Genomic DNA, 12,652 nt, shown 5'->3' with positions numbered 1-12,652 from the left:
AGTTACCAAAACAACATATCGAAAGTTGTATGGTGGAACAAACTCTGTGGGCTGAACAATATTACCAAAATCGTTTCTATTTAGAAAAATGTGCGAACGTGTATGAAGACAATCAAATTTGGACGAATTGATTTAAATGGCAGCTTACTATTATTATTAAGAATAAGCCACAAATTTACTTTAAAATAAGTTTATTTCAAATTTTTTATTTGTCCTTGGGATATCAGTTTCAAAATACAAAATATTAATAAAAAAATTATTAATGCTTTGTATTTTGAGAAATACTTTGTGCTTAAGTGGAAATCGGTACGTCAAAATAAGCTTATTTTAAAATCAAAATATGGCCTACGTTAAAGTCAAATTGTGGCTTATTTCCAATAAAAATAGTAAATTGTATTAGGCCACAAGAGAAAATCTTCATAAAAATGGCAACGTCGCTTCAGGACCTCTTGTAGATATCGCTTTGGAGGCTTGGCTAGGTTTCTAACAGTATATTTGTAATCATTCAGTATTACCTGATCTCATGGGAGTATGTAGCGAATTAAGATTAAAATGGGCGAAAAATTACGTATTTTAATTAAAAATAAGATATGATTTGGCATTTTCCAAATCATATTTCTGTTTAGCTATTTTAGAAGCAGTGGGTGTGAATATAAAATTAGTTAAATAAAAATTAATTCCACACTACTGCTTAAATTAAAAATAATTCCATTAAATTGAAAATTCTAAACCAAATAAAATTGTTGGCGAATTAAATGTTCAAACAAATCACCACCTTGTGTTAAACAGAAACCAAATCTATTATACAACGCCTTTCTCATGGTGTTGAGTTCATTTGCTGAGATTTTTCGGCTAAGTTGGTGGCTCGCTCCAAGAGTAATTGAATCGGAAACAATCGATTTTGTCGTTTGGTATAATGCTATAATCGGCGTTCAGGCACAATTTGGAGGGGAGACTAGGGGGAAATACGATTGTGATCTTTGTACATTAAGTGAAAACATACTGGGTGTCATCTTTGTCAGATGTCTCGCTAATTTTGTAATACCCACAATAAATTTTTTCCGTACCTGCAAGATATCAACAAAAGTAGCCAAACACATAAAAAAGAAAGGAATAACACCAGCCTTCAGAACAAACAACAACTTAGGCAAATATATTAAGAACAATAGCCAAAAGAAAAAGCACGTACACAGTGGTATTAACAAACTTAAATGTGGCTACTGCCCAAAAACTTAACATCGGTCAAACTGGTAGAACTTTTAACAAATGAATAGCAGAGCACAAAAGGGCTTTTAATAATAGAAAAACAGATTCTACGTACATACTTCACCTTCTAGACCATAATCATTATTTTAATGACAATTTCAAATTCTTCACATTCAAAATAAAGGCCTTAATCTATCTTTATTAGAATCTATGGAAATTAACAAATTAAAAAATACAGACATAATTCTGAATGATGAACTTGAGACAAACAGTGTTCCCCTCCTTAACTTATTAAGTTGAAGACTATAAAGTGTAAACTCATGCCAAAAATAGATCACTTGAGAAAGGTCTTGTTTTCTGTCGAAACAGGTGAGTGATAATACATTTTCTGGAAATTTTGAAAACAAAACTTTTCAATGTTTTATTATTAGATTATTTTGGTTTGTTGTCTGCTTAAGGCCTTAATTTAGAGTACCATTCTTTTGCTTCTCTGGAAGCCGTCTGTTCTACAAGGGTCGTACAGTCACCAATTGGCTTGTGGTACATCTTCAATTAGCTATTATACAAGTCCTGGGGACTTCTGCCTGCAGATTTGCTAGATATAAGCTATCTGTCAACACCCGGTAGCGCTTTTATTTGCCCCGGTATACTCAGGGCTCTTGTACAAAGCTGATACACTTGATCCGTCTCTTATCAATACTTAGTTATACAGAAGCTACTTTAATATGCTAAAGGTTCGCCTGTAGAACCGCATAGGGAAGGCAAGATGGGCATTTGTAAAGATGAAATATATCTTCAGAAGTCCAATAAATTTATAACCGGGCCATTCCGAATAGCCGCTAGCACAGTAAGGATAGCCATGTTAATCGCCAACATCCGGAACAGGCATCGCAGGAAGAACAAGATTTAGAAGAGTCACTCATTTTTGAGTCTCTTTGCCTTTTGTCCCGTTCTCTAGGGCATTATCTTTCCCCTTGTATTATATATTTTATAGGCACGATAGTTTTTCATCTAGGAAATAGTAAGTGCAGAAGTCGCTGCACAAAATTGATCATATGAAGAGCCAATTGTGGTCCCGTTATCTGGTGATTATGTATGTGTATGTTATTTTAAATCAACAATTATATATTCTTTAGGTTTATTTGGTTATACCTTATTCGCACCTGTTTCATTGTCCAATATACAGAGGTGTTCCAAGATGTTTTTAACAGCCTATAATTTAGGAAGTAATGATTATTTTTATTTGAAAATAGGAAAATGTCAATTGGACCTACAATACTATCAATTGATGTATACATGAGATCTGTGACGTCCCTACAATTGAAACAATTAAATAGATCAGTGGGATTAATGTTGTGAAATGATCTGAAATCTGTGTCAGAGGTCAGATGAAAGGGTTTTTTTTATCCCAATTTCAACAATAATCAATAACATCCAAATCGGGAAATATTTTTATAGAAGGTGTTCAAAACGACCTCCTTCTGCTTTAATACAAGGTCAAATCTCTTTACACGGGTACACGCTTGTCTAATTTTGTTTTTTCAATCGTCTAAATTTGTATGTTCTTCATTATATACGATTCCTTTTAAATAGCCCATACAAAAAAATCTATAGCACAGGCGATCTTGGAGGACATCCGACCTCCGTAACAAAAGTAGCTCATTTTTCAGAAAATTCAAATATCTTTGACCATTTAAATATTCTTTAACAAAATATTGTCCTATTAAACGTCCATTCAATAACCCACACCAAACAGTAATTCCCCATCTAGTTTGAAAGCGAGTTTACCTTAACTAGAGCGGATTTTCCACTGACCAATAATGAGAGTTATGGCGATTTCTTCGTCTTATTGTGCCGTCTGCTAACGAAGGTCGGCGATCACTTCTTTAAACGCTTCCCTATCTTTTGCAACGTGAAATATCTGTTCAACACTGAGGGTAGTCCAATTTCCTCAATTCAATCAATTTTCCTCAGCCAAGATTTCTTCTTTCTTCCCAAGTCTTTTCTTCGTAAGACGTGTAGAAGAGAGTATTGGCCCAGGTACGATGTTTTTCTTATTTTAATTGTATTCATAAGCTTTCTGTCATATCCAATTCGCCTTAACACTTCTTCGTTTGAGACTTCAATTCTAATTTTGAAACTCTAATTTTTTTACGGATTGTGCTTTCAGAGACCAAGCTTCTATCCCATATAGCAGTTGCGACCATACATAAAATTTGACGAACCTCAATCTGATAACCTTAATCTCTTGTTTGTAAACATTGACTTCTATTTTGTAAATCCTTTTCGAGCTATTTCAATCTTGATCTAACTGTGAGTTTATAATTGCTCAGAGGTACTTTTACTTGTCGACCCTCTTTAACCGTTTCCCCTTCAATGTCAGATGTATGTTGTCAACAGGGGTTTTCGAGATCGCCATGTATTTGATTTTATCTATATTAATTGTTAGTGTCATCTTTTTGCTTTCTCTGTTAATGATTTCTATAAGAATTTGTAAATCTTCTATATTTTCTGCCACGATTGCATCACATCATCACTTGCATTATGGCGATGAAGGTTAGTCATCGATCCTAATAGGTGGGTCGTAATTCATTAACCAAACACAGTTTAAATGGATGGTAATGGTGGTTTTTTAAAATCCTGTGAACTGAAGAATACTCCATTTCTGCAGTCTGCAGTCATGGGCCCTAACGACACATTGGATTAATCGTTACATATTATAAAACATTCACCAAGGTTTGTTCGGTCTGTATTGGTTTGATATTATTTCTATCTATTTACCGTTCGGAAATGAACCTTGAACATTTCGAGCATCTTTCCTACATTCACCTTAAATCAACGACATATTATCTACGTATTCATTAGGTTTAATAAGAAAAGCAGTTTTACTACTGTATGAACTCACGTTGAGTTCATACACAATGAACGTATTAGTAAGTGGACACAAAAAATGTATTAGCTGTTACTATTTGTAGTTATCAAAAAACGATTTAAATAAAAGCTCAAGGACAACTTACTTTTCTTGTGAATTTGTAAAAACTATAAAAAATATGCTAGTTTCAAGTTAATTTTGGGATGATAAATGCGCCATTGATTTGAAAATTTAGCTTAGTTATTAACATTAATATACACGTAGTGATACACCGTTGAATTTGGGATAAAAAGCCTTTAGTTTGACCTAACTTTCAACCCATGATCCATTTAATTTTTTACATTGTAATGACGTTACAACGCCCATGATATCGTCACAGATCTCATATATACATCAACTGATAGTATTGTAGGTCCAATTGACATATATACACACAGCAACTATACTCAGACAACACTAGAAGAAACTCTGAAAGCGACTATATCCCCCAAAATATTGAAGTCAGAAGTTGTAAGGGTAATCAAACATAGCAAATGGGGAAAAGCACCAGGCCCAGACGAGATATACATAGAGGTTCTAACAATGTTGAGTGAAGACAATATAGACGCCTTGGTAGATCTTTTTAATGACATTTATGGGTCCCGTGAAATACCACAGGATTGGCTTCAATCAACCTTTGCTAGGTCCTAAAGCTCTTCTTAAAGATAATTCACACAAGAATATACAACAGATGTGAAAGAAACATTAGCCCCACTTAGCTTAACTGTCCTACTTCAGAAATGCAGAGATCAGCAAAAACATGTCTTCCTATGCTTTATAGATTACAAGAAAGCGTTCAATTGTGTTAATTATTCAGAATTAGTAAGATTGCTCCAGGAACGTTCGATATATGAGAATGACCTTAAAATCATAAGGAACCTTTATATGAATCAAGTGGCATCTGTGAGAGTAGGACTGGAATCTACATCATATTTCTCAATCGAAAAAGATGTACGACAGGGTTGTGTTCTGTCACCCCCCCTTTTTAATCTTTACTCTGAAACAATTTTCGATATAGCCTTAAGTGACACTGAAGATGAAATAAATTGATGAGAACGATTGGGCTTGAAGATTAATATAGACAAGACGAAGGTAATGGTGGTTAGCAGAACACGAAATATGTAATTAAATATAAGAGTAAACAATAAGAACATCCAAAAGGTCCCCAAGTTCAGATATCTCGGTAGTTGGATAACTGAAAATCTAGATCCAGGCATAGAGATACGTAGCAGGATTGATCAGGCCAGAACAGCATTTACTAATATGAGAACCTTGCTAAGCAACAGTAGCCTTAACTTAATGCTTCGATATCGCTTTGTAAATTGTTACATTTACTCCATACTGCTATATGGTGTAGAAACCTGAACCATAGAGGCCTTTGAAATGTGGGTATTTAGAAGACTACTTAAAATTCCCTGGACAGATCAAACAACAAATGTCGAAGTATTAAATCGAATAGACAGAGAACGAGAATTGCTGCCAATAATAAAAAGAAGAAAAACTACTTATCTGGGTCATATATTTCGAAATTCCAAGTACCAGTTCTTAAAGCTTATGATGGAAGAGAAGATAGAAGGAAAACGGGGCATCATCGGAAGAAAAAAATACTCATGGCTTAAAAACATAAGGGATTGGACAAACCTCGATGCTCATGCACTCTTTAGAGCCACACAAGACCGAGAGGAGTATGCCAGAATTGTCACCAACATCCACTAATTGGATAGGGCACCATAAGAAGAATTGACATATCCCAAAAAATAAAAATAATAATTACTTCCGGAATTATAGGCTGTTAAAACATATTGGAACACCCTGTATACATAGGATCCTCTCTATTAACCATTGGTTTGTAACGTGTCCAATGGCTGATAACCCATTGTGTCCTGACTGTGGTGCTTCTTAGTACAGAGCTCTCCCCACACAGTCTTAGAATGCGAAGGCACCGGACTATGTACTACCAGGTCAGAGTATCTTAAAAAGAATGTACTTAAGAAAGAATAATTATAGTTGAGAAACAAAACAGAGTTATAAGAAAAATGGAGAAATGCTCCCATTTTAATTAACGCGTTTTGCTGTGAATAATCTGTTTGTGATTTGAAAACTCTCCCCCTTATCATTCATAATTGTTTCCCCATACATTTATACATTTACGTTGTTGAGATTTTTATTTACCATTTCTTGTGCAGGTATCTAGTTTGTTATAATTATGTATTTAGTTTTTCTGGTCTCCCATCGTTTGTACATGGAGTAACTTATTTACTGTAGGTGGTCATTCGGTATATTTTATCTATGTCAATATATTCACTCTATATACTCAACATCTCACCATTCCCGTGTTGGCACTTAAATGCTTAATAATTCTTAACGCATTTATAAGAATTAATTGGAATAAATCGTGAAAATGCCGATGTGATCGTTGAGCTAAACTTTTATTAACTAGAAAGTTGTATGCGCTGTCCCTGTCCTGCCTAACAAAACCATTGTTACCTGTGTAATTTTTACTGCATTATTCTGTGTAAAGGGGTTGAATTTACATTTTAGGGTTTCCATAAAGGGGGCTTTATCAACACATCAGCAAATTTAAAGGAACAGTAATAAACTTTTGGCGTTAAAGATATGTGTTTTAGTTCTGGTTTGTGTTAATCTACAAACATTTACTATTTTTGTTTATATTTTAAGTTTCTTGTTTTTGCTTAGATAAATAGTTACTTTTGATTTGTTTTTATTGATTATCATCACTTTCACAACACAAACAGCAATTCAAACAAACAAATGAATTGTAAAAAGCTCATGAATTTAGATTGTTTCTACAATTAGTAGACTTGTGAGAAAGAAGGTGGTTTGAAGTCAAAACTTCAAAGATATCTAGTACTAGCCCCTTCCCATATCAGTTGGCCCAACGTTAGATTGATAAGAAAATTAAATTTTAGAGAACAAAAAACAAAAGCGCAGCGTAAATTTTAGAAGCTTTAATTCATTGAACAACATTTTTGAATTTCCTAATTATAGAAAATATTTTATAACGTAATGAAAACTATTGATTAAAGAGAATAATAAGAAATTAAAAAAAAAATTCATAGAATATGAAATATTAACAAAAAAAATGTGAAAGTTTACCACTGAGTTACATCCCCTTTATGTTTAATGCCATCCACAATTCTTCGAGGCATAGTTTTTAATAAGTTCTGACAAAATTCTAATGTAAACAAATCTCATATTTCTTGTAATTTTTCCTTCAGTTCGTTGACGGACCTCATTTTGATCAGGTCAGATCATGACAGATGCAGGAAATTTGACTGTTCTCTTCAGACAGTCGGGATGGAATGCTTCATTTTTCTTGCGAATGACGCGACTCCTACTGCCTCCAACACACACTTCAAATCTGGACTCATCACTCCATTGTATTGAATCTCATTGCGACTTCTTTCCGAGTCTTCTTCTTTACGAGTCCAATCTTTATGCTCTTTTGACCATCTTAGTCTATTTTTCTTTTGTTGTAATGTTAAAAGTGGCTTTTCCTTATCCTAAAATAAAATGAAATTTATTCAAAACAATTCGTACTAATTTTTTCAACTATAAAACTTTGGTTTTAAGTACCAAATCCTAATTTGTGGGCCTCTCAGTGACATGTTGAACTAGACACGTGTCTTCCAATAACCTCACTCCATGAAACCCTTAACTCCATATAATTTGCTTGTCGTATTCACTATAATGCGTCTTAATGCCCTTCGATCTGCTTCGGTTATTTTACTTTTCCGTACTAGGTTTGGTGACGACCAAACCTGTATTTTTATATCTTCTGACTATATTTCTTACACAATAGCGTATTCTATTCGCGATTTCCGAATTGCATTTTCCAGAATTAAAAAATCTAATAATTATTGAACAAATTTTCTCATCGATAACTTTACCTCGACCCATTGTACAATCCACAAACGGCAAAAAGCTTTACAATACTACAAAATACATTTGACATTAACTGACAATATTATTGTTTTGATGTCATTTTTCCATACCTACCTCTGGTTTTAACGTTATTATGAAAAAATCAACGTATGTTGACATAAGTGAATGCATAGCCAGGGGTTAGTAAAAATTTTTTATTGTTGAAAATAAATAAAAAAACCGAAAGGTAATGTTTTTAATAAATATTAATAAAAATGCCATATTAATTAATATGGGAACTTATAAAAACATGCAAAGATAATTTGTTTATGGTAATCGACTTAAACTGCAAATTCCATAGGTGGGCCAACTGATATGGGAAGGGGCTCGTAAAACAATTAGTCTCGATAGATAGATAAGTAGGAGGTAAACATAATCTTTATTATAGATAGATAAGACAAGACAATTAGATAAAGAGGTTAAATGAACAAACTAGTTTTAGTTTTTAAATATGCTTTCAAATGAGTTCGGTCTAAGTTAGTCTCTTGTTCTGCTATTTTGGTACGTAAAACATATATTTTAGGTACAACTTCCTATTTTCTGCCTTCTTTCCGTTATCAAGCCTCTGTGGTATTTATATTTTTCCCCTGGTGTCCCAAGTTTGTTTCATATCCCACGTGCTCTGGAAGACTAGTTTGTTCTTATTTTCGTCATGACAAATGTCGCGAGTTTTAGTCAGTTGGATTTCTGAATGAGTTATCTAGTATATATTTGTCTATATTGTTCACGATTATCTGTATCAAGATCAGAGTGATTCTCTGAACTATTTTTAAATCAACAATCAAAACGTCAAACTTATTGTTTTGCTCATAACTTAGAAACTAGTCTATTTAGAGATTTCAAGTCAACAGGCAACTTTTTCAGAAAACAAGGTATACAAAATTAGATATGCTAAAATCGGTTAATAAACAAAATAGTTATGGCAAAATGCTATGTTTTGCTATTTTTGAATATTTTTAATAATTTTTTTACTATTTGTTAATATTTTTTTAAATGTACCTGAACTTGAGGGTCTTATCGTGTTTGAATTGTGTCCAAATCATTTTTGCGAAATTTCATTTGTTTATTAGGTTTTTTGAAAAAGAGCTAATTTCTAAGGCTGGTACAGACAATTTAACTAAATGGATCTCAATAATCCGGGGCTTATTTTCTTCATTAATACGTATACTAATAACCTATGAAAAAAAGTTTAAAAAAATTACATTTATGTAATGATTTAATAATAAATAGCACTTTTTAAGCAAACATTTACAAATCCTGCAAATTTAGTTCAAATTAAATGCTAAAAGGCTAAACAATATTCGGAAAGTTGGCTAAAAACACAACTTTAAATAAAAAAAAATTTTTCTTCATTTCAATCAAATCTTTTTTTTTTTCTGAAAAAGTTGCCTGTTTACGTTAAATCTCTAAATAGACAAGTTTTTAAGTTGTGAACAACATAATGAAGTTGACGTTTTGATTGTTTATTTAAAAATAGTTCCACTAAAAAATTTATGAATCCCTAGATGAGAGTCTTTTTGTAATATCTCATACTACACATATGAACTGTCAAACCCGTCTATACAGTTGTGTCGAGTAAAAAACTAACTTAATTGGCCTATAATGCCGACACCTAGATCATTATCGGAATTGATAGAATCGGAATAAATCTTATTTACTATATCTTGATTTTAAATATCTCATCTTATCTATCAAATACACAAAACTTATATGTAATTAATAGTAACTTCGTTAAATTTGCTGATGTGTACATATTCAGTGAAAATTTTGATTATAATTTTGAAGTTGATTTGCCAAATATATTTCCTTTTTATTGCAATTAATATAATGTCTCTAATTATATTTGTTTTTATTTGTGCAGGTAGCAATAAACCTATCAGAAAAATCAAAAGAATCTCCTTCAGTCAAAGACAAAAATCGTAAAAGTTTAGACCTATCTTTAAGTCCGGCTGTAGATATATCACCAGTTAAAAAACCAGAAGTCACTAGTTACAGATCTGACAGTTTTTCGAAAGATGTAGAAATTATCCCGAATTATCCAAAGAAGTCTAAACATCTACACAAGAAGAAAGTAAAAACAGATGAGAATAAAAATGTTACAGAATTGTCGATAAACCCACTTGCAGGTAAATATGCAGCAAAAAAATCGAAAGAGATCAAGATTAAACCAGAAACTGTCTCGAATGTTGCCGAAATTGTTGATCGGCCTTCAGTCACACCTCCTAAACATTCAAAAGGAAGTTATAAACATGCTACTAAAGAAAAACCTACTGAAAAACTGACTGAAATCAAGAGTTTTAAAGATCCTTCCAAATTCGAAATGGCAAGGAAAATGAAAGCATATTATAATAAATCGGAGTCAAGAAAAAAATCAGAAAAACCTAACCCAGATTTACCGGGTAACGTAAATATACTTTGCCACACTTCAAAAGAAGGCAGTCCTAAGTCAGATATGACCAAAAAGCGAGAATATCCTCAGCTAAATTCCAAATCGCAACCAGTAAAGGATATATCCAAATCTGTTGCAAAACCAGAACCAATTATGTCAAAATCAGAATCTTTCCAAAAACTTGAAAGTCTGTCGAGATCTGGATTATCAATAGTCAAATCGGCATCACCAAAAAAATCAGAAAATAGTTCACGACTAACGGAGCCCATAAAAAAATTGGAAAGTCAGTCTAAACCAGGAAGTTCATACATTAGCCCTCCAAAAAAACACGGCCTCTCACAGTCTGAGATGAGTAGAAAGTTGGAATATCTTTCCAAGTCTGGATTACACTTAGAAAAATTTTCCAAGTCCTCCAAACAAGTTGAGGGCATTCAGACAGCTGGACCGTCGAGACATGAGGAATCCAGACTAAGATCCGAATTGGTCAAACCAAAAGACCAGGCCAGACCGGAATCTGGTGCGCAGACAACTAAATATGTCTCGAAAAAACCTGAAATTCATAATAAAAATGACAATGATGATGATGTTATTTGTATAGATTAGTTTTAGTTTGTATATTATTGATAATAAAATATTTTGTACCATTTCGTTAGATTGCTTAATACCTCCTTACCCTAAAAAGAAGCGTTAAATTTACTTAGAAGTTCAATTTTTGAAAAGTTTAATTTGAAATAAATCAAATACAAAACATAAAATTATATATTTTATTGAAACTTCATACACATATCGTTTGTAAGAAACTTTTAGTTATTAAAGTTATTTCAGTCACTTAAATTGATGCTATTTGTCCATTTCATATATTTTTGTGTCATAGAATACACTTTATAGCTGTTACTCTCATGGTTATCTCCATACATTGCTGACACGAAAGAAAAACTTTGTTTAACATATAGAATCTAACTTGAGAAAACTAAAAATAAATGACAGAAAAAACAGGTACGTGTATTTCGAAGAACTAGAAATTTTTAAATATTTGGGCATATTAGTAGAAAAAATTAACCTAAGAATGGAAGTCAAGGGAAAAATATCATTTTTAAAGAACTCCTACTGGTATGGCAAATGCTGTTTTTTAAGCAAATTCAAAGCGGACTGTAATTAATATAAAACTGGTAGGCTCGAATTCAAATTTTTCTTCAGTTATATTAGGGTAATATTTAACAAGTTTATACCTCTGTAGTTTTCTAGCTTTTATCTCCTTTTTTGAATAGTAGAATTAGTTCGCTCATTTTCATTCTTCCGGTATTTTATTGTTTTATAATTTTATTAATTAATGTTGTTAATGGTTCTATCATTGCTGCTCCAGAATATTTCAGTAACTCGTTTGGTATCCCGTCTTTACCTGCTGCTTTTCTGTTCTTCAGGTTTTCAAGTATTTTCCGAACTTCCTGTACATTTATATTAAGTTCTTCATTTGTGGTAATTTCTGGTATTTCCGGTTCTAGTGTCGTTTGTTCTTCATCTACATATAGTTTTTTTAGGTAGTCAATCCACGTATCCTTTTCTATGTGTTTCGGTTCTATTAGTTCCTTTACCTCCGTTCTGTGACTTCTTATGAGACGCCATATTTCCTTTTGCAGACCGTAAAAGTCGTGTTCAATTTCTTTCGAAAAGCGTTCCCAGTGATCATTTTTTATTTTTCTTTCAAGTGCATGTGTTTCGTTTCTAATTGTCTTGTAATTATGGTATGCCTCTTGTCTTTTGGTTGACATGTATTTCAGGTAAGCTTTTTTTCTTTTCTTTTTTTTTCCTTCACTTCTGTACAAAAACCATGGAGTTCTTCGCCTTGGGAACGATTTATTTTTATGTATATTTCTTTCATCAAGAACTTCCTTGGCCGAGAATAAGATATTTGACTTAATTTTTGCCCAGCTGTCTTCGAGTCACTTTCTGTGATATATGTATTTCTGCTTTTTTCGGTTATTCTTTTTTGGAATAGGTATTTTGTGGAGTCATTCTGTAAGCTTTTGACTTTTATCTTTGTGGTGTATTCTGGTGTTTTGTTACATATATGTTGTCACATATATCAATACCTAAACTCCAAAACCTCTCAACTGAAAATCTTTTGAACTTACATCCCCAATTCCAAAATTGTAAATAAGAGGTTTAGGAATTATGAAATAAAAAATAATAGTACCGTAAAA

General features: G+C 32.6%; 1 protein-coding gene across 3 annotated transcripts in view; it reads left to right on the top strand.

Moving 5' to 3' along the window:
- The window catches only part of LOC140450088 (uncharacterized), a 134,152-nt gene extending 123,057 nt beyond the window's left edge, over positions 1-11,095 (top strand). For 2 of the 3 annotated variants that reach the window (XM_072543524.1, XM_072543515.1), the window contains one exon: positions 9,924-11,095. In XM_072543524.1, coding sequence (XP_072399625.1) covers positions 9,924-11,054 — 1,131 coding nt within the window. In that variant the 3' untranslated portion in view covers positions 11,055-11,095. The remainder of the gene's footprint in view (positions 1-9,923) is intronic. The other variant, XM_072543533.1, reaches the window with a different exon arrangement.
- The last annotated feature ends 1,557 nt before the right edge of the window (positions 11,096-12,652 follow it).

Source organism: Diabrotica undecimpunctata, chromosome 1 (genome assembly GCF_040954645.1).
Source record: "Diabrotica undecimpunctata isolate CICGRU chromosome 1, icDiaUnde3, whole genome shotgun sequence".
Lineage (NCBI taxonomy): Eukaryota > Metazoa > Arthropoda > Insecta > Coleoptera > Chrysomelidae > Diabrotica > Diabrotica undecimpunctata.
Note: the sequence above shows the minus strand (reverse complement) of the source record. Positions and strands in the feature narration are given on the sequence as shown.